Here is a 27,334-nt window from a genome sequence, read left to right on the forward strand (position 1 = left end):
AGTTTAGCAAAAAGAAGAAAAAGAAAAGCCTTTACTAAGAATGGGGAGTATTACATTTTCTAAGCGCAAAAGAATATTGTCTAACTAAGATTTCATCAGGTTTCTCTGTTCAAATTTTTTCTGCTCTCTGGTCAACTTTTGCTGCAAAGCTTGACCTTAGATTCTCCAGAGCTGTGATGTTTTTTAACTTAAAGGAAGACGATTATAAAATTAAAAGTGAAGAGGTCCTCAGGACTCTTAAATTTGCATCAAATAAAAAATTGGGCAAAACTTAAGTTGGAAACTTATTGAAAGGATATAGCTACTTTTAACCTATGGGCTGTATTTTCTGAGCTGGAAGTCAAGTTGGAAAAAGAAATACCCTCAGTTTTGTATGTTTAATTGCTTCTGAGAGAAAAGTGGATATCTGCTGCGTGCCAAATATTCATATATATGTTACGTAATGTAAACCACTCAATGGCCTTGCAAGGTGGATGTTATCCCATTTTAAAGATGAGAAAACCTAGACTCAAGAGGTTTTAGTAAATTGCCCGAGGTCACCCAGGTAGCAACAGGCAGAACAGGAATCAAGCCCAGATCTGTCAAATCCTTTGACAAATGAAAGAGCATATTCTTTCCACTGTACCATTCCTTTGTGCTCCATTTTTTATGTATTAAGCACTTTCTATGTGCCAGACACTGTCCCGCATGCTTTCTTTAAATTCCAGAGGTTAGAGTTTTCCCAGTTTATGGATAAGAAGAGAGGCTCAGAGAGGTCAGTTAATCTGCCAAAGTTACACAGCTACTAAGTGGAACCTAGGTCGCCACCTCGCACATGCCTTCTTCATCTAAACATTCAGCGTCAACTAGATTAGCCATTTCCTGTCCATCTCACCTGACAGAACTGACCCTAAAGCAACCAAAGAATGGAGTGGCTTGTCTTTAAACATTTCTAGGGAGAATATCTCCTACCACCTAATGTAGTGGGTCAGACGGTTTCCTATAATTTGACTACCCCAGCACAGTATAAATCTGGAATGGAGAATGATTGAAAAGTATAATACACAAAAGTAAGCTAATGAAGGTTTCTGCACAGGGAAATGACATGGTGACCACCAGGGCTTCTAACCCTGTCTTAGGAGGAAACACATGATCACTCTTGAGGGGCATGGTTTCCAAGCACCCTGATCTTACACCCAATCCCAAATCTCAGGCCCTACTGTATGGATTGTCCACATAGGAAGTTAAAGCTGTTTGAGAGAAAATGGAGGATCCTGTAAACTGCTAATGGCCCATTATAAGGCTTTCTACTTGGAGCCTCTCTTGGCTGTAGGAGTCACACAAGTAAGTCTTACGAGATATTTTGTAAAGAAGAATCGGTTCCCATACTAAGTAAATGACTGTTCTCCTCTAACAAAACAGAATAATTTATGTTTGATTCATGCATCATACTTTCTAAAATATTCTCCATCCTGGAGGATTTGTTCTATGCTGGGGGTATTTAAACTATAGGAAAATGCCTGACTCCCTGGAGTGGGCGGTGTGGGATATTTCCCCTAGGAATGTTCAAGGGTAGCACTGCTCATAGGAGAACGTCCACACTCCTTTGCTTTGTGCTCACAGCTCTCCACGGTTCAACATCTCTATCCAGAGCCCCTCCGCACCAGCGTTCCCTCCTCTTGGCCTGTATTCCCTCCACCCTGATCACCCTGGAGTCCCTCACTCTCTTCTGCTGCAACTGCTCAATACTCTGCCCCCTGTCTGCTGTTCCCTCTCTTTTCTCCCTCCGTTCCCAGCCACAGTCCTCCCCATGCAACTGTCTGTCAAAATCCTAGTTGTCTTTCAAGGCCCTGCCCGTCTAATAACCCTTCTAGAAGCCCTTAGTCTTTCCACCCCATACTCCGTGGTGGTTACTATCGTCTCACTATCATCTCCCTGGGAACAGTGAAGGTCAAGTGCATGCTGGCACTGTCAGGAGAACGACCCAGCTTTGGTCAACTTGGCCTCCCTAGAGCTGGCTCGTAGTAATAGTCCATGGATGCTTTCAAATTGGATATTTGTTGCTGTTTTCTTTAGAATATAAAGCTCATAACTAGATCCTTTAAAACAACGAAAGCTAAATTAGTTACAGAATTTTTTTTTTTCTTCATAAAGCCACATTAGTCATCTTTTACTTTGGAGGAGTCAGAATATTTGCAAATTTGTACCTGGAAGGATGTTCTAATTTTTCAAGACTGTAATTTAAACTGACCGATGTCAATCTTCCTACTTTAATAATTTTAAATTTGTCTTTTTCTTCTAATTGTCTGCATCTGGTACATTGTCCATGAATTTTTTTTAATCAGAAGCTTATGATTCTTTAAAGACTCTGCCCAGTTTTTAAGTGCCACGGATTTCGCATTCGAATATATTTTAATTTATTTAAGAATTCTTTTAATCAAATTCTTTCCTAATTTAGCCCGATTTCTTTTTTAATCCCCCCCAGGCCAAGAGTTGATTTATTATGACTAAATTCTTATAAAGATAGAAGTTAAAACAATATTAAATGCTATTTATGGCGTTTTCTCGTGCTAGAATTTTTTCTGCATCTCATAAAAACATTGCCTTTTTTACATGTCTAGTCCAGTCAACATCTCCTAGCTTTTATGATCTATGCCAGTCAACCATTAGATGTATATCAACCACCTACTGTGTGTCTAGTCCAGTGTTGCACATGTGGAGGATATAAAATAAGGATAGATACCCTTAACTGCTGGCAATCCAACTAAGACTGGATGATGTGGATGTGGAAGATGGAGAAATCACTGAGTGAGAGAGCGGGCAAGGGAAGCTTCCTGGAAGAAGATGGGACTTGGGCTATGTCACAGAAACAAGAGCAGGTTGAAGGGACTGAACAAGGAGCCAGGCCTGAGGAAATGTCAGGATCCAAATGGGAAGCAAACTCAGAGGACACAGAAACCAGGTGGCATCGAAAGGCAGGAAGTGCAGAGCGCAGCCTGCCGTCCATTTCCAGGAAGTGTGGGTCCTCAGGTTTCGCATGGGGCCTGCAACATGGAGTATGCCCAGTAAACATGAGCGGGCGGTCGTACTGTGGAAAGCAGACAGAGAAGCACTGGGGCAAGGAAAGGTTCCCGTACTGGGGACCCCTCGGTCCCGGCCTCAGCCACTAGTATTCTGTGTTTATCCTAGCAAGGACCAACCTTGAGGGAGCCTTGTTTGGGAGTCTAAGTTAGAAGCATTCAGAGTTCTAGGACAGAGATATTTTCTACAAACTGAGTCTTAATGGGTAGAAACCCAGATAAACCCAGGAAAGGAAGGAGGGCCCTCCAGGTAGGGAGAGCAGCTGGGCTGTGAGCTTCCCAAGGCCAGCCTTGGCTGCCTTCATCTTTGCATCACTCACTGCTGTCCTCATGTGCAAAGGTGAGGAGAATCATGAGAAGGAAGGTGAGATTGGTAAAATAGGGCTTTTCTGAACTGAATGTGTATGATATTAAAAGAGCCAAATAAAAGGTCAAAAGTTGTTATGTCTACACAGTATTGAAGCTTTATCGATTTCTTCCCTCTTCACTGAATATTCCCCAGACTCCGACTCTGATTCACCTTTGAACCTTCTGGAACCTATTCAAAGTCCACCTCCCCTGAAGAGCTTTCCCCTCAGGCAGGGTTCCCGCTTCCATTGCACGGACATCACGGACGTGCTTCATCCATCTTCCTAACGTGCTGAACTGTGATAGCTTATTTACCTTCTCCAGGTCTCCTTTTCCAGGCCATGAGCTCAAGGGCATGGACACCTTTGTTCTTCTCTGCACACTCTCTCTCTAGTTAGTAAATTTGGGAGGAAAAGAAGGGACAGACAGGAGGGGCCCATCTGACCAGCCGATTTTGCCAAGCTGACTATTCTCATGAGAGAATGAACCTCTTCTTAGGTACCTCTGTAAGCTGTATTCCAGTTTTTATGTACCTTTTTATTCTGTTTTTCATTTTTCTTTACAACTTTGGTATTTTTTTTCCTGATTGGATGGACAGATGGGTGGATGGATGATAGAAATGGATGGATGGATGGATGGATGGATGGATGGATGGATGGATGGATGGATGGATGAGAGAGAGAGAGAGAGAGAGAATACACAGACACACAAAAGTCACATCTTAGAAGCCCTGTGTGTGTCCCTCCCAGCAGTAACCACTATCCTGAACTTTGTTAGACATACCCTTGATTTTCTTTTTTTTTTTTTTTAATTTTCAATTCCAGTTGACATATAGTATTACATTACTTTCAGGTATATAACGTGGTAATTCGATATTTATATAACTTACGAAGTGACCACCCCAATAAGTCTCGTACCCATCTGACACCATTCATAGTTATTACAATATCATTGACAGTATCCTTAGGTTGTACTTTACATCCCCATGACTGTTTTTTTAACAGGCAATTTGTACATCTTAATCCCTTCTCATTTTTCATACCCTTGATTTTCTTAATAGCTTTACACCTACTGTATATCCATAAACAATATATCATTATTTTTTTCTGATTTTGAACTTTATATAAATAGAATCATATTGATTGTTTTTTGCTACTGTGAATAGCAGTGTCCTCTTTTTATTTATTTTTTTAAATTATGAATATTTAAAGCTTATACAAATGTATAGAGAATCTAAGAAAAGAATATCCATGTATCCACCTTAGTCACATCTTAATATTTTGCTTCTGGTTTATTTATGTATTTATCTTTTTTTTTTTTTAAGAAACAGCACATTATCAATTTGGTTGAAACCCCACGAGTGTTCCTCCCTGATGCATTCCTGTCCTTCTCTTTTTTGCTGTTACCCCCATGGCCAATTACTGTTCTTAACTCGGTATTTCTGTCATTCTCATGCACTTTTTTATACTTTTACTACATAGATGTTTATAAACAGCGTGTAATGATGTATGCACGCTTTTGCACTCTGTAAGTACATAGTAAACAGTGTTCTTCTGTAACTTTCTTTTTTCACTGAACATTGTGTTCTTGAGTTCATCTATGTCAGAACATGTAGCCTTAGCTCATTCATTTGAACTGCTGTAAGGTGTTCCATTGAAGAATATACCACTAAGTGTATATTACCAGTCTCCTCCCGTTAATGGACGTTTAAGATGTTTTTCATTTTTATTATCACAAACAATGCTACTAGCAAACCTTCTCCTACCTATTTTCTTCTGCACATGTAGCAGAATTTTAGAAGCGGAAATGCTACGTTATGAAATATGTACATCTTTACTTTTAGTGTATAAGAAGCTATAGAAATTTACATCCTCACCAGTGAATGAGAATCCCCATTGTTCCACGACCTTGGCAACACTTGAGTATTACTGGGTTTTAAAATGTTTGTGAATTTAATGGTATGATATGGAATCTCACTGAGGTTTTAATTTGCATTTCCTTCAAATGCTCCTCTTCTTTAGTTCAATAAACAATTATTGTCTCTGTGCTTAGTGCTAGGCATACTAAGATAACTAATTCATGGCTGCCAACCTTTGGAGCTCACAGGCTTTGCAGTGATTCCTACCTGGAGGGGTGTATCAGAATCATTTTCAGAAATCAGAGGTATGAGGTAGGGCCCCAAACATCTGCAATGTGAATTCCGCAGTGATGCTGATGTTCACTTCCAGTTGAGAACCTCTGATCTTGTGGGAGGGGAGCCCAGCTGGTTCAATGTTGGTTCGTTTATGTGGGTAGGTTGAGGGTGAGAGAACATGGCTCTTCATTGGCCAACGCAATGGCATCCCTTTCATCTTGAGGTCGTCTTGCGGTTTTATGTGAATAGCTCATTGGATGTTGGAATGATTAATAAAGTGATGATTATAAATGATTTATAAAGTGCTTCAACAGCGATTGCTGTACAAAATACAAGCAGAGGCCAGATTTCCTGTAACTTCAGCTACCTGAGACAGGTGTAAACCTAGAAGGAAACAACAAACAACAGCAAAAGGAGAAGATGATCTCCTCGGTGCCTGAGGAAAACAACCCAGAGCTCACACTCCATCACATTAGTGCAGCACCTGCTCCATGCTGGGTTCTGGTCTAGGGATGGATAGTCAGCCCTACTTGACTCTTTAGAAGCTGAGAAATATGTGGGGTGAGGTAGACAAAAGAAAAAGAGAAGAGGCAAAAAAGAGAGATGACAGTGAGACAGAGTTGGCGTTCGTGAGAAATGACAAAGGGAAAAAGGATCTGAGTAGAAAAAGAAAACAGAAATAAAGTAGGGAAAGTTTGTAGTCAGGGGCCAAACAGCTTGTCACACCCCCAGTATCCCTGGGGACCTCAGTGTACCACACACTAAAGGTACATCAGCTCTTAACAGTGAACAGTTTGGAGGTGTGGCTCTCAGGACACATTTGTGAAAGAGCAAGCTGTCTTTCTGAACACTTGAGGCTATCACTTATAATGAGTTTTTCATGTGTTCTCCATCATCACGAAACAGCTAAATTATTTTCAGTAAATTTACTGGGATATGAAGCTATGTACAAAGTTTAGAAAGATTTCCATCAAAATAATTAAAATGTAATCACCATGAAGGCTTATGCTCTAGTTGTCAGAAATTTCACATGTATGAAACACTGTAGAAAGCCAGATTTAAAAAATAAAAACTAAGGAAAAGGGAGAGTAGGGAATGGAAATGCATATTTATTTAGTAGCTGCTCAATTTTTGTTCAGTCCTTTTAACAACGCTATAAGATAAGAATCCTTATCCTCATTTTGCAAATGAGAAAATCAAGATTCAAAGAGACGAAGTATATTGCCTCTGGTCTCACCACTAATAGATGGTGGGGCCAGGATTTGACCCGATTTTATCTGACATCAAAGGCTGTGTGCCTGTTCCACAGTACCATGCTGTCTCCTCCCATTTTAGAATTTACAGCAAAATTCAAGAATCTTCAGGCTTCATTTTGGTAATATCAAAACCCCAAAGATAACCTGTTTACATGATCAAATCACACAAAAGATAGTGAAAATTTGAAACTAGTTTAACAAAATCTGGTTAATATTTAGTCTTCCCTGTCACTTAAATGAAAGGCCATGATGGTAAAAGGAAATTTTTGATGACTTGAATAGGACTACTTCTGAAATGGAAAACTTTACTTTTACATTTCTTGTGAGTATTTTGGATATGTGGTGTTTAACTTTCTAGTGGTTAGAACCCTTGTGTCTCGAAGGTTTAGTGTGCAGTTAGTAAGATTGGGGTGGTCAGTGAATAGATAGATGGCAGACTTCCCTCACTGGTTGTGCGCCCACTGTGGGAGCAGCCTGGGAATGAGCCGCATACAGACTGCTCTTAGGAAGAGTCAGCCCCCGATGGAGTCACCGTTGGAGGGGGAGTTTACAACAAGTCAACATGGGGCGAGAACTATCTCCTAATGAGGCTTCGAAGAACTGGAGAGGCCTGAGAGGCCTGGAAATAGGAACATAACCATAACCACTACACAGCAAGTCCATGAGTATCTTCCCTACTAACCCAAGAGCACAGGGGGAAAAGCTCAGGAGTATATAGTTTGAAGTTTTGGAGAAATGAAATAATGGCTGACTTGTGAATAATGATGAAAGTATTTGATGATGTGACTCCCAGGGAAGCAATTATGGTTAACCCCTCATTTGTTTGGCATTTCCAAGGATTGAACTGTCCCACATAACTGAATTTTCCAGACAACTAAAACTTTCCTATTCATGTGCCTTGAATGTTTTTTAACCATGCTTGGTGGAAATATTTCTGAAATAGATTATACAATTATCCTGCCTTCTTGAACAGAAGCTGCAAGAAATAACATTTCTTTAGATCCCTTTGATTACAAGCCTGAGACCTGAATAAAAAAGGTTTAAATAGTTCGGACTCGTAATCGTCTCACATAACAAGAAACTCGGAGCCGGGCAGCTCCAGGTATGATGAATTCGGCAGCTCAGTGATGTCGGGCTGATGTCCCCTCCTGGTCACAAGATAGGAGCACAGCTCCAAGCCTCGAGATCTCACATGATAAGATCGAAGGCAGTAATGGAGCGGGCGCTTCTCCTTATACGTGTTTAATCAGAGAGGAAAGTATTTCTCAGAAGACCCTCAGCCGACTTCTCCTTGGGTCTCACTGGCAGGACTGAATCACATTTCCCTTCTTGGTTCTGTGGAAGGCTGCAAGACTGGAGAGCCAGCAATTTCGGGGTGGGGAGTGGGAGTGGGGCTCTTCCCATAAAAAAGAAGAGTGGGGAATGGCTGTTGGGTGGGTAACCAAGAGTGTCTACCATGGTTACCTGGATTGGGGCTGAACATCCCTTCCTGGATGGCCATAGCGTGACGGATGATGGGGCTTTTTGTCCCTACACTGGACAAAAATTAGGAATTCTTAGGAATTCCTAAGAATTCTTTTTGAATTCCTAAGTCAGCCGTTACTTATTATTCTCTCTCCTTCCTTTGTGTCAGACTGCTGGTTATCACTACTTGCTGTCAATGTGCCTTGTCCTCATCTTGCCATAATTAGATTTCTGGAAAAACAATGTAATCAAACTTCTTAGAAATGTGTCTAAAAGGTTCTGAGTGAGTGTGTGACAGCTGTCCTGTGGATCAGATACATAGTGTCACGTTTCTTTTGACCATTCAGAGTCATTTTTCCATTGTTGCAGTTTTAAAGAAGTAAGGAGTTTCTTGTGAACTTCAGTACAACTTAATGAAGTCTTCGCATGGTGAGGGAGGAGCATTTGGGGGCGAGTAAGCTTGTTTACTAGACAAGGTGAGACTCCATCTGTCCATCTGGAACCCAGCATGGTTTAGAGAGAGGCAGCATTCAGCTCCCTCGCAAAGCTGCGTGGCAGGTGATTGCCTGGAAGGCACCACTAGCTCAGGGAACGTGACTAGTGGAACTGCCACCGCAGCGACTGTCCAGCACGAGGCAAGGCGGTGCGGCGTTTCATTATTCCCTGCCCTCTGCCAGGCGTCAGAGCCCTGCAGAGGAGTCCTGCGCACTGCCCAGGTTGTGCAGAATTGGAAGTGCTTGGGTGCAGCTATTTCAACAAGTTCTTGAAGAAAATAATGCTTCAAAAATGGTTATTGAGATTGTACTGATCCAGTGAGGATACCATCCCTTCTGTGGATAAAGAGATCTGACCAAAGTTCAATCTTTGTATATAGGAAGAAGGAAATAGAAAGCAGTTGTCAAAATAATACCAGCAGTGAGTAAACTGAACCAAATGGAATGATTCTACTCCAGGAATCAAACCTGGGCCAGTGGGTGTGTTGGTTTCTAAGGAAGCAGATTTTGATATAGCTGAAACTATGGGCCCAAGCTGCTTAGAACCCGGAAGTTTCTTCAGAGCAAGTTAGCTGTTTGAAGGCCCGAAGTCATTATTTTACTGTGCATCAGAAAAACACGAGTTAGCCCACCGGCAGATGTTAGGTGACAGAAACACTGGGGATAAGGAAAACGGGTTTTGTGTTTCTTCAGTTCTGACTAATTTGTACCATTCAAATCATTCTTACAAGAAGAATGCAAAGTATTTGTCACAAATATTTTTATTAACTCCTTCTTATGCACAGAACATTTTTAAAGAAGCCATTCTTTTATTGACTGCTAATACAGACAGGATACAACTTAAGTTGAGCCAGATATTTATATTTTTCTAATTTTTTCTCATGTAGATTAATGATTTTATTTCTGAAGTACTCCGACCATTCCTGCTCCCCTAATAACCCAGCCACTGTTTTCAGTATTTTAATACTGGCTTCAACTATGCTTTTTAAGAAAAATCTCCATGGAGAAATAATCATATAATCAGTGCTTTTGTGGGATCATAGTACATATCAGCGTATAGCTGGCTGACAATTTTTTTTTTTTTTAAATCAGAACAACACACTTGCCTAGGTAAATAAATTTGCATTCACATTTTGAATTATTTCTGATACTAATTGAGCATTTAGGGGGACAGAGTGGATGATTCAGAACTAGGTGGGAAAATCATTTTCAACATATCAAAATACCAGCAACTCATTTTCAGTGAAACAAAATAACAGGAACAAAAACTATAATGCATTTCAAAGCCCAGAAAAAGCTGGTAGCTTGGGAATCATGAAGCCTGTGGTATTGTCTTTGTTACTTTGATACTGATTGGTGACTATGTTTGCTCTAAATTTATAAATTATTGCCATTGATTTCTATCATTTAAATTGTTACTTTTTTAAAGGGAAGCTTTCATGTTACATACTTTTTACCAATGCTATTAGGGATTATTTGGGAGTTAATCCAAATCTTGTTTTATATTTGGAAATTTATAAATATATAAAATATATAATGTAAACAGTCATTTTTCACAATTAATTAGAAGAAATAAAAGGAGTAATCAGAAAAGATATAAACCTATTTTTAAAAGCAGTATTTGAAATGACTGAAGATATTACAGATCGTGCTTTGTAATATGAAAGGATTCAAAAGAGTTTTCTGAATTAAATTATTTATCATTTGAATTAGTCTATTTTTCATATATTGTATTATTCCTATATGTTACTAAATCTCTGCTTTGGCACAGATAGACACTGAGACTTCATTGAGGTGGAAAATGTGACTAAAGGGTGGACATTCAAAACTTTGCCCCTTTTCTTTGGTTGTGGTGTGATTCACGTGTAGAAACCCCCTACAGCACTGAGTCAGTGTCAGATGCACGCAGAGGTCAACAGGCCCTACCACTGGACAGTTTTTTATTTCTTTTTTTTTAAGTTTTCTGCAAACCTAACTTTTTTTTTTTCAAGACATCATATTGGCTGCTAAGAGAGTCTAGTCCAAGTCAAATGTCACCCTAAACTGGCATGGTGATAAATGTATGTATAACTATCTAGTGTGTGTGTGTGTGTGTATTTGCCTCATGTCGCCAGAAAGATGAACCTTGTACATCCTTCACAGTAGACACTTGAACTTGCTAAATTATAATTAGGACACAGTGAGTGTGTGGCAAGCAGGTTACACCAGTATCTTTAAGAGCAGAAGTCAAGGTGGCCCAGTAAAAGGAGATGAGGATTTAAATCACGGGACTAAATTTGAGTCCTGCCCCTGCCCGGCTATGGCATGAATAAGTTAATAAACCTCTTGGAGTCTCAAGTTTGTTCATCTATTAAATAAAGATGATGAAAATAATATCTGCTTCATAGAGTTATAAGTATCAAATTAGATAAAGTATGTAGTAGTATTCTGTAGAGCTAGAAAATCCTGTACACATTGTTCTTATTATTTTTGATACATTCACGTGCCTGCCTGTTCTTTGTCCTAGAAGTGGACAACATTCACACAAATATACATTACATACCTCGAGGAATGTGCTATTGAAACAATCTGTTTTTAATGATGGTTTGCCTCAACTAAAAAATGTCATTTTCTTTTTTAAAATGGAGTGAAAGAACCCCAAAATGAACAGTTAAAGCACATAATACTTGTTATCAGCAAAGATTAGAGTCAGTCTATACGTTAACAGTAGACATATGTGGCGCCCTGTTGCATTCTGTTAAGGCGCTCCCACTGGTTTAAAAGGTATATGTGGTAACATATGGAAAAACTCGAAACTACTGAGTATCAAAATTCACTGCTTGGTTGGAAGTAAAGTAACAACTCTATTTTTTCTGGTGGTCTAGTTGCTATAGCCTAGAAAACAGAGATTATTATCTGCCCTCTTGAAGATCCCATTTCTAAGTCCATTCTTGACAAATAGCCTCCATCCCACTTCCTCCACCAAATTACAGGTGAGGAAGACACTGCCCAACCTTTGGAGAGTTTATGGTATAATAGAGACTTAATGTAGGTAGACAGCTAACTCTGCTGTGGAATACTGGACGAGGTACGTGCCTTCGGAGAAGTTCAGGTGACTGGGAGCACTCAGCTTCTGCAGCCATTTCATGCCATTCCTTCCGCACCTGCACACCAGGCCTCATGTCGGTTACATTTTCATTTCTGTGTGATTCGCCTCCCGACCTAGACTGTAAACTCTGAAGGCAGGGAGAGCACCTTGTCCCTTGGTCCCTCTCTCCGTACCTTTTACCTAGGCTTCAACCAGTATTCAGGTTTAAATAGAGTCTCATAACATTCAGATTTAACAACAACAACAACAAAAACGTATTACGATGCATTTAAACCCTAACTTTCTTTCCCTTTCTTCTGTGTTTGCAGTCGACCTGCCCCTGTTTTTCCCTCGAGACCAGCCAACTCTCACATTTCAGTCCGTCTATCACTTCACCAACAGTGGACAGCTTTATTCCCAGGCCCAAAAAAATTACCCATACAGCCCCAGATGGGATGGAAATGAAATGGCCAAAAGAGCAAAGTAAGTGAATCCACTGTTATTTCCTACAGGTAAAAATATTTTGTTTATCTAGTTGGCAAGCTATTGTTCACAGGCCAAATCCTGCCCTGTGCCTATTTTTGTAAATAAAGGTTTATTGAAACACAGCCACACCCATTTCTTTACTTCCTTTCTATGGCTGTTTTCATGCTACAGTGGCAGAGTGAGTCATTGCAATAGACAGCATATGACCCGCAAATTCAAAAATATTTGCCATTTGGCCCTTTACAGAAAAAGCTTGCCAATCCCCTTAAGAAGGGAGCTTTAAAACTATTTCTCATCAGGTAGATGGCATTGTTTTTTTTTGTTTGTTTGTTTGTTTGTTTGTTTTAATGGATTACAAGATTTATCAGAAATCTACCTCTCTATTTAGATTAGAGAAATACTAAATAGGAATTGGAGTGGATAAAAGGTGTTGATGATGAGATCGTTGGCAGCTACTTTCTTATTGTTAAAATGTGGAAAATTTCAGCTGGCGGTAAACAAATAGTTAAATGGTTTTGTTTGTTTGTTTGTTGCTTCGTAGTCAATAAATAGATCCAGTACCTAGTTTATCATATGGAACTGTAATGTCTTTGTATAAACAGAGTGAATTATATACCTCACTCTATCTCTGCAGCCATTGCCGAAGGTAGGGCCCGCATCTTCCTTGATTGAATAAATGGCTACACAAATAGCTTATAACTATTAAAATCTCTGTAAAAGTAAGTTGGGAATTTGACAGAGGTCGAAGTTAGCTAGAGTCGGGAGTTTATAGAGTTACAGCTATTACACCTGAACCTCCCTGTGGAAAGCTTTCACCAGTCATATCAAATAGGTAAATATAGAAATATGCTGAGTGTTTTTTATAGCTAAGACGTTAGTATCTGGAACATCAGTCTTCATGAACCATGCCTCCTAGATTGAAGCAACAGTGGATCAAAATCATTGTTTCCAAAAGTAAATCATAGAGTGACAGCTGGTTGTTACTTTATTACTCTGAAGAGCCATATGTTCCTACCTGTGATCCCAACTGAAGGATGATCAGATCCAAAGACTCACACAAATGAAGAATATCCATTAAGTATCCTTTTCATGCGGCCATCCAGTATTTCTTGAGCATCTACTATGTTCTAGGCAGTGTACTCCATGCTAGGGGTACAAAGATAAGCAAATTAGAAATTGTCCATGTCTTCTTGGAATCTATAGCTCTGCCGGAGAGATCAAAGCCTCTATCATATCAAACATCTAACAGTTTTAAAGTACTTACTAACAAAACTTGCCCTTTCAGACCCAAAATGTTCTTGTTTAGTAGGACTCTGCTCTTGCCTCCCCCTCCCTGAGACCTCTCTGCCTCCCAGGGTGCCTCCTGGCATCTCCTATACTTTCTCTTGCATAAGACGTTCACTTATAGCAGGATTGGAGCTCTTTTAAGTAACGACAGAGTGGCTTCCTCTAGAAATCCAGGCCTCCAAGGTTCATCTGTGGAATTCAGAGCTGTTGGTGTCTGAAACTGCAGTGTGCCCTTTCTCCCTCTATTTGTCAGGATGCCCAAGTCTAAAATTCTATTCAAGGAAAAAAAGAATATGCAAATATAACTAATGATAATGATTAAGACAATATATCTTGAAATGGACTTGAAAAAAGATTATAAAGTAAGTTTTATGTTTGAAATATTGCAATTTTTAATTTTCTGAGCTTTCCTTGTGTCTACATAAGATCTGCCTTTAGAAGATGGGCTGTTATTTGTGGTATGTGCTGTGGAGTCTGAACCAGATGTGTCTTTGTGGTTTCCATGGCAAAGCTATCTTGGGGTGTGTGTGTGTGTGAGTAGACATTTTAGTGTATGAATTGAATCTGTAAGGAGTTGCAGACCACAAGCCTGTGATTTCATTATAGGAATATCGTAAGTGAAGCCTGTTTATCTTAACAGATCAGTTCAGAGTTGCAAGAGACATTTGCTTTATGTTAACACCAGTCTAAAGAAAACATCTGAAGTAACATTGAAAAAAATCTGCTTTCTGCTGTAGTAAGATGGATCCATTTTAAATGTAATAAAAGAGAAAGCCGGCAGCTCGTGCTAGGAAGAAGAAATAGTTTTAAAGCTCCCTTCTTAAATTGAACCGCATGGCTTGCCTGGGCTCTGTCAGAAGGCGGATAATGGACAAACACAACCAGGGTGCTATGCTGCCGTACAGCTATGCTGCAGTACAGACTTGAGATTGGTGGAGAAAGTTGGAGAGAAAGGACAGAAAGAGAGAAAGGTCAACTGTGACATTCCTTACACGCCCTGTTTCTTTGTCATGTGAAAATATTGTATGCACACAGTGCGTAAAAGGCTGTAATTCACTTCGAGAGCTCTGCCCATGACATAACCGCTCTCATGGTTTATGAACAGCAGTAGAGCCCTTTGAGTGGAGTCAGTTGTTTATTCCCTCCTGTCGAGCAAAATTTTAAACACATGAACTCAAAAAGAACACTTACTGGCACTGACCCGGGCTTTTCCTTAGGCATGTGCTTCTTGCTCATGGCTGCCCAGCAGATTCTATCCTCACAAGTGAAATACCCTGTACTGGGTGAGCACAGGCTTTGGGATCATGCATGCCCCAGTTCCTATCCAAGGTCTAACCTTTTATGCTCTGTGGCCTTGGGCAGAGCTAGTAACCCTTCTGAACATCATCCTGTAAAACAAGCCTGTACTCTTCCCTCTTGGATGGTCTTGATATGAACAGTCAGTCAATGAGTGGACTTCTGAGGGACCCTTGGATTGAGCTTGTGCTTCTGTCCCACAGTGCCTTTGCTCACCCCTTTCCTGCCTCCTTCTGCCCCTTCCAATCTACTCACCGTTCTTCCTTGTGGTCTTCCCCATCCACGCTAACTTGCAGGCAGTTCTTTCCCCTCTTCCTATCCTAGGCTTGGTTGGCTGCTGGTCGTATACTGCTTTGAAATCTCTTTTGTAGTATTCTTTGATTTTTCACATCTTTATATATGTTTCATTTCCTTAATTGTGAGTTCTTCAAAGGCAACGGCATCGAATATATATTTTTTTAATTTGCGTACAACGAAGTTAACAAATTTAACCATATCTTTTGATGGAGTTTTGATAAAGTTACCTTCTACCCCTTCTCAGTTGGTCTCCTCGCCCCCCAAGACAAGCACTGTTTCATTCTATCACTGTGTCTTAGTTTTTCCTCTTCTAGATACTTCTTATAAATGCAATAATACAGATTATATTCTTCTGTGCCTTTGTGTTCAGTTTAATTATCTTAGATTTATCTGTAATAATGGAATTTCATTTTTACTGCTGACTAATATTTCATTCTGTGAATATACCATAACTTATTAATCCATTCATCTGCATGTGCCTATTTGGGTTGTTTCCAGTTTGGGGATTTTATGAATAGATCTTGTATGAACATCCTTATATAAGCTTTGTGTAGACTCATGTTTTCAGTTTTGTGGGTAAATACCTAGAAGTGAGAGTATGTGTACTATTAACTTAATAAGAAGCTGGTAAGTTTTTTCTAGAGTTGCCATACCACTTCACGCTCCCACTGGCAATATACTGGGTTCCAGTTCCGTATCCTCTCCAGTACTTGCTGTTGTCACAAGTCTTTTTAATTTTTGCTATTCTAGAGGTGATGAAGTGATATCTTACTATGTTTTTAATTTTGATTTCCTGATGATTAGTAATGTTGAACATCTTTTCATGTGTTTATTGATATATCTTCATTTGTGAAGTATCTGTTCAAATTTTGCCTATTTTTAATTGGATTGTTGGTCTTTTGATTTTTGAGTTTTAAGAATCCTTTGTATATTGTCAGATATACATATTACAAGTATTTTTTCCCAATCTGTGCCTTGCTTTTTCATTTTCTTAACAGTGTCTTTGGATGAGCAGAGAATTTTTATTTTTAATAAAATCTATTTTATCAGTGTTTTCCTTTTACATTAAAGTTTTTTATGTCCTCATAATTATTTGCCTACCAGAAGGTCATGAAGAGATTCTTCTATTTTTTTTCCTAGAAGCTTTGGTTTTGGTTTGACATTTATGTCTGTTATCCACCTCAGATTAATTTTTTGTGTATGGTATGAGGTAGAGGCTGAAGTAAATGTTTCGTGTTTATGTATACCCCGGTATTCCGGCAACATTGTTGAAAAGCCTTTTATTTCCCTGTTGAATTACCTTCATGCTTTTGTCAGAATAATTTAACCATATATGAGTAGGTCTATTTCTGGACACTATTCTATTCCATCCATCTTCCTATTTGCATACCAATATGCTTAAAATCAGGAAATGTAAATTGTCCAACTTTGTTCTTTTTAAAGATTATTTTGACTATCCTAGGTCCTTTGCATTTTCATATAAATTTTAGAATCAGTTTGCCAATTCCAGCCCCTCCTACTACTCAAGAAAAAAGCCTGCTGAGATTTTGATTGGGATGATTTTATTAGATTTTACTTACTAGTTGCTAGTGGATAACAATGCAAATGATTTTTCTGTGTTAACCCGGTATCCTGTGACATTGCTAAATTCACTATTACTACTAAATTCTAGTAGCTCTTTTTTCCCTTGGAGAAGAAAAGATTTTTAATTACAAGTTAGCAAAGTCAGCATTGCTGTCTTCACATGCACCCCAGTAAACAGTTTACTAACCTCGGCGACTTGGCCAGAAATTCTTAAGTTCTAGGCTGCCCCATCCAAGGCTGCTATCACCTGTGGTTGTGTCTACTTGATGCCGGCACCAGCCAGTTTGAAAAGTGGGAAAAAATCTACCCTTCAGTTGTTTAATCTACATAAACCCAACTATCACTTAAAAAATATTGAACCCACTAGTTACCTACTTGGTTTCTTGTACATAGTTTTAGATGTATCTAGAAGAGTGAATCAAATGATTTTCTGTAATCCTGTCTAGTCTGATAAATCTGTGATTACATAGACTGAGTCTTCCATGAATTTCATTGTATAAAGTATCAAGTTGAGGCCTAAGTAGGTTCTTAGAATAGAATTTAACCCCAGAACCACCTACTGCAATGGCTCGTCACACATTAAATTATTATATAATGGAATCACCGAAGAATATTCCAAAATATCTTCTCAGTCAACACATGGGAGTAATTCATCATGAACCTTCTAAAATCATATTATTTCCGTTCTTGCCTCAAGGTTAGAAAAAAGATGCTCTTTTCTTATCTAGAAACTGATGCAAGTGCTCCCAAAGCGGTCTGTGATTCCCCACATGTTGCTCTTCACCATTCATGCTTTTATTATTTGTCATCCAACTGTCTTTGCAGAATAACTTTCAAGAAAATTTTTTAAAAGGTACATTCTGGACTATTTCAGTGATTTTTCATTGTTGATACCTTAATATTCTCAAAGACACCATTTTCTTCAAACTTCTCATTAGCTGCTAAATGCTTCAGTCCAGCCTTATTCATTAGTCCTCTAAATAAGACAGATAAATACAAATCTCCTCTCCTTGATTCAAGAGAAGGGGTAGATGTCCCCACCCGATTTGTACCCCTTACTGTGGCCTCTGAGGCCCCTTTGGACCCCTAGGATGCCAGGGGGCACAGTGTGGAAATCCTGGTTCTAAGAGGGTACTTCACAGCATGGTCACAGGAGCCCTGAGACCTGAGAATACTTTGGGGACTAAGGGCAGGCTGGGGGAGGGGGTGTTCATGAAATGTAAGTGGTTATAATGTGAGCCTATGTATGTGTTTGTTTCTCCAGGAGATACTTACTTCTTCGCTCCTTTGTTGGTAGGTAGCTTCTTAGTGCAGCTCAAATTATGCTTTGTTTCTCTTGTGGTTTAGTTGCCGAGTCAGGCAGTTTCTGTGCCTGGTAAGCTGGCCAGAGGGATCCCCAGCTGGCCCAGCTTTGGAATCGGGGTATCCAGACCTCGCTCACTGTTAGGGAAAACCCTGGTGAGGACTTTGCAGCCGGCTCCTCCTCCTCTACCCCCACTGCTCCCCTTTATTTCTGTATTTCTGGAATTCCCATCTGGCACCTAAGGGTATGTGGATGACCAGGAAGGTAGGAACTGTGGCCAGCTGTGATCGCTCCCCGCCGCAGCCCCTCTGCAAGGGGAAGCAGCTGCACAGCTGAGCCACTCTGAGCAGGAAGGGTACCTGGCAACAGGGAGGGCACTGAGGTAGACAGAGCAGCCAGGACCGAGCTCCCCGAAAGCTCTGCTGCAGGGGGCCCATTGCGGTCAGACCTTGGTGACAGAACCTGCAAGCCCAACTGCAGCTATGATTCATGGGTTTTCTTTTATCTTTTGTTTTGCCATGAGTTTCCTAGGAATAGTTCCCTTTAAAAAATCCCAGCTTCGTCTTAGCCGAACTCCCCTCAGGAGAGAGGAGGGAATTTTCCAGGCCCAGGTCGGCAGAGCCTGGGCGATCGGAGTACCCTGAGAGGACAGAAGGGAACCAGTGAGGGTGAGCCCATCCAGGGATCAAGAAAGGCCCAAGGTCACCAGAGCTTTCCACTCACCCGCACACCCTGGGGCCCCGCACGGGCAAGCTCAGCCATCCCTCCTGGGGTTTAGAAATAGAGAAGCTGTGAAGAAGAAAATACAGCAAATAAATAACATGGCATTTCAGGATCCTTGAACTCTCAAAGAGAATCATTTTGAAAAGGATCTTCAAGAGATATGGTTTGTTTTTGCTTTCAGAAGAGAGAGCAACAGAGACGGGGAGGAATCCAGATCTGCCTGACGTCCAGGCATCCTCTCCAAATTGCGTAGGTCAGAGAGAACATGTTATTTATTAGAACCTGACATCTGTTGCCGTGAAATGATAAGCTCCATTAAAAAGCCTGGCCATCAATTACTGCTAATACAGCCCTCATCCCAGAGTGAGCTGCTTACCATGCTTTCAGGCTGTACCAGGCACAGAGCGTTTACAGCCCAGCTCAGACTCCTCACTCCCTTTGACAGGACCCCGCAGACCATCTTTTCCACAGGCCCTCCCTCCGTCTGTGTTCCTGCTGTCCTTTGATTGCATTCCTTGCCCCCTGTGAGGGCTCTTTCAAGGACTGAACCTCCCCCATCCATCCTGCTTTCTCAGTGGAAAACAGGGTTAGGGTTTACTTTCTGGTTTCGGTCATGCACGCCAGAAGAAGCTGCACGTGGAAAGAATAACTGTAAGGTCAACTCATCTTTGTCGGGGAAATTAACTCAATTATGCTATTGTAAGAGCTACTGAGTGCTCAGGCTTGGGTTCTAATTATTCCTCTTAGCCACTGGGAAAATATTCGTGATAACCAAGTATAACCAAGTGTAGCTACTTCCTTGTTTGTGAGTTATAGTCATGTATTTTCCTTCTTGGAAAAATAGACGGGCGTCTTATAGAGTCAGAAAGGAAAGGGTAGAAGAGTTGGTTTTGGATTTTTTTCAGTCTACCAAAGTAGAAACATACACTAATGGAATCAGAGTTGCCTTTCAACTGTTGGAAGAGGAAACATGCAATAAGTAAAGAAAATGCAAAGAATAGTGGCTTGGGAGTTAGGAGACCTGGATCTCATCTGGGCGTCATTATTAATTCTCTGTGTGATCTTGGGAAAGACACTTCGCCTTTCTTGGCCTTAGTACCCTCATCTGAAAGTACCGGGCTATTAGCCGATGATCACCAAACTCTCATTGATTTCTGGGATTTTAAGTAATAATTGTGTTTAAGGTAGTTTAGCATACTTTTTTGTTCATGTTGGAAAAAATCCATCTCTGTTGCCAGAGGTCAGACACAAATTGAAAACATTACTAAATGGAATTAAGTACACTATGTACGTGGTGCTTTCTTGTACAACCCGTATCTGATATTTATAGAACACTTCAGTTGAAGAACGTGCACACATATGCCCCAAACACACACCCAGTAAAATAATTCTAGATGTAATACATTTTCAAATGTCAAGTTAAAACAGCTTCTTGGGAATTAGGCTTGACTGTTCAGATGTGCGTGTTGGGTTCTGACAGGTGCCGCCAGGGCTGCTCGGGGCTGTCATGTGTGATGTGGAGTCCAGCCAAGGCAGGAGGGCCAAGTGCTTGTTTCTATCACTTCTCATTAAGGCATGAATTCTAGAAAGAAAAAAAAAAAGGGCAGCATCAAAGAGCAATCAGCCATCCACTCTGTGTACGTCATTAATGACAAGCAGAGGCCTTGCTTCTGCAGAAATGGGATTCTGTCTTGTCTGTTGTCAGATCATGCAGCACAGGGGCCACCTGTGAAAATGAACTAAATTCGTGACTTAAAATAGAAATAGGTGAGCAAAAACAGGAGCAGATATTGGGGCAGTTACCACTACTCCGTTGACCTGCGAATTCCACAGCCAATAGCAGAGGTAAATTGTGTGACCATGCAGAAATGCATCTGGGAAGGTCATTAGGGGCCAGTCTCAGGACATGGAACATTGAAGGAACCTTAGAGATTATCTAGAACAGCCAAGATTGAGCATGGTAAGCATTAACCATTGTGGTGGGGATTAAATGAAATAATTCGTGTAAAACCCTTAACACAGTGATTGGCATAGACTTGACATTCATCATTTTCATTTCCTGGAAGAACTCGTACAAGGCCATACAGTACCAAGATTAGAACCCTCTGCCCCTGATCACTGATCCATGGCCCAGCCCAAGCTACCTTTGACCTCTTACCTTTACTTGCCTGTTTCCTGTTCCCTTGCTCACGGGAGCAGCATAGTGGAGTCAAGGGCTGGAGGTTAGCGATTCTGCATGCACGTACCCATCCACCTACCCGTGGAGTGGCCTGGCATGGGAGCCTTCTTCCTAGTGGCTCAGCCTGGAGGCTGAGGGCTGCTGTGGCCACGGGGAAAGCCCAGGGTATTCTTGAATAGAAATAGCTCTTCTGAGAGTATACAGACCTGGCACTGAGTACCTTCAAGGGGAGGTAAACATTCCTGTGGCCGAACTTATTACTAGAATCAACATGCAAAAGAAGAAAAGGGATACTGTAATGGAGTAGGCCAAAGAGAGACAGTGCTTCATAGCTGCCTCCGCACCAGCAGGGAGGCTGCACATTGAGAAGAGAATGAAAAATTCCAGTGACTCTTGTCTTCCCAGACACACAGAACCTCTGGTGCTTAGTCACGCCTAATGGAAAATGGAAACCAAGAAAGCAGAAGTGAGGCTGGAGTGGTGTAGGGTAGTCATTAATCCATAGTCACTTCTGAGGAGAAAAGGTGGTTGTGTGCCCTGGCTGGTCAGGACCAAGTTGCCAGGCAGAGACGCCATGGCCGTCAGGAAAACAGTCTTTAGGACAGCCGTGATTATAAGAGTCAATGGTTTCTGCAAACATTTAAGAGCTGTATATACTATATGCAGAGTATGTGCACGTGCACACACACACACACACACACACACACACACACACACACACAGGTTGCTGCTCTCCAAGTGTTAAAACTCATCCACCCATTTCGAAGAGCCCCAACTACAAAGCCCGCTGATTGATTTTTGGAACAGTCCATCCATCAGTGGTTGAGATTCCATTCTGACAGTGGAGCCGTCCACGGTATTAACTACGCAGTCCACTGAGTGCAAGTCAGAATTGCAGAGCAGGAAGCTCTGTAGCTCTTCTAAAAATCACAACTGAAGTTTAGAAAATCAAAATTTTCCATTATTGATCATTTTGGGGATCAGATAATCCATAAACTGTCATCATGCCAGGTGTCCAGAAAAGTAAAATTTGGGGGAACATATATGTAAAGGCAAGGAGGCTCTGTTGTTTTTATGAAAATAAATAATAACGAATTGTCCAGTCCTTACTGAGCATCTAATAGATGGTAATAATGTGTATTGAGTACGTATTCTGCACCAGCACAGCTGTAAATGCTTTACATATTTTAACTCCTGTCATTCTCGTAACAACCCTATGAGATTACACCTATTTTACAGATTATGGAGCTGAGGCCCTCCAAAGTGAAGTGACTTGTCCAAGGTCACAGAGTAACTTAGCGCAGGAACTGAGAATCTGCATCAGGTTTCCCAACTTTTAGACTGGCATTCTACCCTTATAATGCCTTGCCTCTCTTCCTCCGATTGATTGCCAAGCAGCTGAGCCCAGCTGTCTGTTTAGAACTGATGTCTCTGGGCTTTCTGCCTTGGATGACACTCAGGTCTGGCGGGCCCCAGTGTGGATTTATAGTGGCAGCCACTCTGATTAGGTTCTACCAAGATCACCAGCATTTTTCCCATTCATTCATCCATTCATTCAGCAAATGTTTATTGAGTTCAAAGTAGTTATCAGCACCATGTTCAGTGATATGTGGGGTAGAGCCCCTCCCTTCACTGAACTAGAAGTGATGAAAATTCTGTATAAATAACTCTCTCGTAAGATAGAAATATGTGCCAAGTGCAGGTGAAATGCAGTGGGAGTCCTGAGGAAAGGGTATGATGTCTGATTCCTGAGACTGAGGGAGCTGCCATTGGAGGATGGGTCAGCTCCGAGGTGCAGAGATGGAGGAAGGACGCTCCTGCCAGAGAGGACAGAGTGCGCAGAGGCCCAGGAGCCGAGAAGCCTGGGGTGACAGGAGGCAGATAGCCAGGTTCCGCAGGGTGGAGGGAACGTGTGCCCCGGAGTCAGACCAACCAGGATGCAGATCCTGGTTCTACCACTTTCTCGTAGTATTTCCTTAATTCTGTAGACACTGGTTTTCTCATCCGTGCAGGAGGGTAGCAGTCCCCTCTCGCAGGGCATCGTGACTGTTAAATGCAATAATGGTTGTAAAATCTCAGACATATTTGTGGTGTTCAGCGAATGGTAACTGTTGTTAATGTTTGGAACACTATCAAGGAATGTTTGTCTTGGGGCCTTTTGCCCCTTCTTTGCCACCTCAGTGCCCAATGCTTTCAGAGACCCGCTCTTGTTCTCCAGAGTTGGGTTGCCAGTTTAGCAATTGAAAATACAAGATGCCCAGTTAAATTTGGATTTCGGATAAACAACAAATAATTTAGTATACGTATATCCCATGCAGTGTTTAGGACATCATTATACTAAAACATTGTTGTTGTTTATCTGAAGTTCAAATTTGTGGGCATCCTGTGTGGAGGGACAGCTCAGCAGTCGGAACAGTCTGTCTGCCTGTTTGGGGAAGGAGGACTCGTCTGCCTTCCAGTCTGCCCTCTCGGGCAGCAGAGGCCGGGTGCACGGCAGACGTTGGCAGCGCCTTCAGACCACTCCCTGGGTAGAGGCGGTAAGTGCTGACACGCTCACCGCGTGTGTGGGGGCACAGCGGGGAAGAATGTCTCGTACCCGTCTTCACAGACCTGTGGCCCTCTTCCTTCAGAACATTCTCGCAGACAGTCGGCAGAAGGGAGAGAGCCTCGGTGCTCTGTAACTAGTGTCACGGAGTAAGAGCAAGCCCTCTTTCACAGGGTTTCTCCCAGGAACTGTAGCCGTCCCTTGTGCTGTGAGTGATTTGAGGCGGCCAAACAGGCGTGATGGGAGCTGACCAAATTCTCCCCACACTGGCGAGTCTGAGGATCACAGTATGGGAGCTAGAAGGACAGTCCAGCTGCCTCACTTTGGAAGTGAAACAAAGAAGACCCAGAGGAGGAAAATGCACTGCCCAAGGTCACACGGCTATTCACAATTTGAGTCTGAACTTGAGTCTGGGTCCGCTGCATTGGGTTCTTCAGTAATAACCGAGGGCGTCTGAGAATTCCTAGCACACTGGTTGGTTGATTTTTGAACATTTTCTCTGTATTGCTTGGTATCGGTGGTCTCCAGATCCTCACTTGCCTGCATGTCCTTTGGCTTCATGCTTCACTCACCCTGTCCTTCAGGCTGAGTCTCCTAAGCTCCTAGGAGCAATATCACTGCTGGTGGGGAGTTCATGGCACTTTCTAAGGCCAGCTTAATCTTGGCCCTCCCCATCAGTGCCTCCTTGCTGATCTCTGCCCCACCCTGACCAAGTATTCTGCTATTGAGATGGAAAAATCCACCTCAGAGCAGATGGCTTTTAACCTCAGTTTCAGAGAAATAATTTGCCCACATAACATGAGGTGAAAATTAAAACAAAGCAGGGCATAGATTTGAGCAGAATAATGCCCTTGGGCTTAAGAATGACTTTGGCCTATTCTGCCCAGACTAGAATGATTATCTGGCTGCCAGAGAGTTCTTAGAGGAATCACTTTATTAATGGTATCACTGGAGAGATGGTATTAGCCCTAAGACCAGCTTTATCTGCACACACTGAAAGCAAACTTGACTGTGCAGGCAGAGTTGGCCCACGTGGAAGCCCAGGGCAGCGGTCATGGGACCTTCTACTCTTTTTATTTTCTTGTTCTTGCCACAACCTGTCATGAGACCAAGAAAACTTGTTTTGAAAATGCTTGACAGCAAAACAACCTGTTCTCAGCCCTGGACAAGAGGGTTTGTCCTCTCTGACCATTTACGTACTGTGAGATGTTTGACTAGCTGCTGACTGGAAAAAATGAATTTGCTGTTTTCTTCTCATATTGTTCACAGGCAAGTGCCAGTGGCTTTCCAGGTCCTTGTTTCTCCTTTTTACCAGCCCTTCACCAGAGACATTTTAAGACTGTGTCTGAGTCCAGCTGAGTCCAACTGAACATTAGCAACATATACTTATGAGGCTATAACTGATGGTTACATCTCTGTGTGTTGTCTTTCCCAGTCCTATTAGATTTTAATCTGCGATTTTCCACTTGCATTTTGGCCCTCTCTGGTGAAGTTAAATGTGTTAGTCAAAATCTCCAGTGATCCCAGTAGCTAGTTTGACCTTCTGTGCTGGTGGCTCAAAGGCTGGCAGTAGCATCTCTGTTCCTCCCACCAACCCATGCAGGTCTTGGTCCTGGATGGTCTTGGGTGGGACCTCTGACTGTAAAGGGATCACTTTAAACCTCCTCTGCAAATTGAGGGTTGTACTAGATTAAGAATTGCCAAACAATAACCTGAGAGCAAATATAGCCAGCTGCCTGTTTTTATAAAATTGTATTGGAACATAGATACACCCATTCGTTTACATATTGAGCATGGCCACTATCACTACAAGGACAGAGCTGAGTTGTAGGAGACAGAGTATATGGCCTGCTAAGCCAAAGACACTTACGATCTGGTCCTTTACAGAAAAAGTTTGCTGATCCCTGGACTAGATAATCTTTAGGGTTTTCAGATCCAACTTTCTATGACTTCTGAACTTATGGCTGTTCTTTTACAGGTGAGGCTCCTGAGCTGACTAGTAAGGAGCTGAGTAGAGGGGGGCCTCTCTCTGCCCTACAGTAGTCACAACACAAAGCATACTTTCAGATTGTTGAAATCCACAAAGGGTAGGGGCTTATTTTGCTGTATTTTCAGAGTTTACTTTGCTAATGCCTGTATTTGTTCATTGGTCTGCTGGCTCTGCATCCATGGTGCCTACCAGTTTTGGAAAGAAGGCACCCCCGCTGTGTAAGTCTGACTGTGTAAGTCAGTTGCATGGTTCAGAGTGGGACACTCATTTGTACCTACAAGGAAGAAAATGCCGGTTTGTCTGCTTGATAACCATGACAGCAAAGGGAGCCAGATGCTTCCTTGAGAACCTGTGTGGCTGCCTGAACTCGCCCCCCACCCCCTGTCTGTCTGTGTTTGCCTTAGTCTCTAAGTCTGAGCAGTGGGATGAGGCAGAAGTAGCTCAAAGTGGTAGGGTAGGTAGGTGGCTCTGGTGCGAAAAACAGGAATGGGGCCTGAAGATGCCTTAAAAATGCAGAGACTAGGAAAGAACCAATCTTTCTGATCTTTTTCCCCCAGTGCCAGTCCAAACAAGGTTCTAATGTATAAAATCTGCATCCTAGTGGCACGCATTCCAGACCTGCGTTCTAGATGCATTTATAAGGAATCCAAGGCATAGAATTGGACAGTCCTCTTATCAGGGCCCCCGGGCCTGCAAAGAACTTTTGTACAAACTAGAAAGAAGTACCCGCTTTGGGTTGGTGCAGAGTTCTACTAATAGCTTTGGAGACGAAAAATATGCCCCTTTCTCCGGACACAGAGTCCAGGGGGAGCGCACAGCTTGGTGAGCGGAGCAGGGGCCAGATTTTAGCCCCCACTTGCTCCTTTGGCCTGACAGCTCTGTGTAGGGCAGATGCTGCGCTCCTCAACGCAGCAGCCACTCCCGATATCCGGTACCCTAGAAATCTCTGAGGTCCTTTCATAGGGGCCTTGCTGGCCAACAACAGGTTAACTCCGCTTGGCTTTGGTTTTTGAGACCACAGCAGCTCGGGCCGGGCCTTATAAGCAGTGCTGCAGTACAGGGGGGTCTCGGAGTCTCAGGGCTAGAAGATGGGTGCCCCATGGCTGCGAGCACAAAGACTTGGTCCTCTCCCGTCAGGCATTACAGGCCCTGGTCTAGTTTAGGACCTGGCTCTTCTCTGCCAACTTCTGACCTAAAACTGGCTTGGCTTAAGGAATGCAGATGATATTCTACAGCTATATCTCAAAGGTAACACGCTAGCAATACAGAGAAATGTGCTAAGAGGTCCAGAATGGACAAGCTCACAGTGGCGGGAACTGACCTCACTCCCGAGGCATCGGGTTACACGTCGCCCAGTGTGTGATATCCTGCCAGGACACCCCTCCTCTGCAGGGTGTTTTGTCAGAATGATCTTGAGAAGATTGTTATGAATTCTCCATGGGTGTGATGACTTTGTGGTCAGATCTGATTTCTACCTCTTAACTCACATTGGATTGTATTCGAGCCAGTCATGTGAGCAAATTTTGAAAGATTCTCAACCCACCCTTCTTATTTTGCATCTATCAGCAGTTCCCAGTATTTCAGAGGCTGGAAGATTGGAAAGAAAGAGGCTGGGAGCCTACAGTCGCCAAGGACTCAATTTCTACTTCCTGTCTCCTTTCTTGGTTCTGAAAGGCTGCTAGGAACAAGAGGGAATGTAGTTTGTCACTATTTTGAGCCCCTAAAATATGCAGAGCACATTCTAAGTTAGAATCCTATAGACAAGAGCACTTCTCTCTGTGCCCTAGAAAGACGTGATAGGGAGGATGGAGGGTGGTAGTGG

The 27,334-nt window shown here is 42.1% G+C and overlaps 1 protein-coding gene across 4 annotated transcripts in view; it reads left to right on the forward strand.

Moving 5' to 3' along the window:
• BABAM2 (BRISC and BRCA1 A complex member 2) overlaps nt 1-27,334 on the forward strand; it is a 362,799-nt gene that overhangs the window by 321,911 nt on the left and 13,554 nt on the right. For 3 of the 4 annotated variants that reach the window (XM_011370731.2, XM_011370732.1, XM_023536946.1), the window contains one exon: nt 12,152-12,305. The exons of the other annotated variant lie outside the window; for it this stretch is intronic. In XM_011370731.2, the coding sequence (XP_011369033.1) occupies nt 12,152-12,305 (154 nt within the window). The remainder of the gene's footprint in view (nt 1-12,151; nt 12,306-27,334) is intronic. 4 annotated transcript variants of the gene reach the window in all.

This window comes from Pteropus vampyrus, unplaced genomic scaffold (assembly GCF_000151845.1).
Source record: "Pteropus vampyrus isolate Shadow unplaced genomic scaffold, Pvam_2.0 Scaffold173, whole genome shotgun sequence".
Lineage (NCBI taxonomy): Eukaryota > Metazoa > Chordata > Mammalia > Chiroptera > Pteropodidae > Pteropus > Pteropus vampyrus.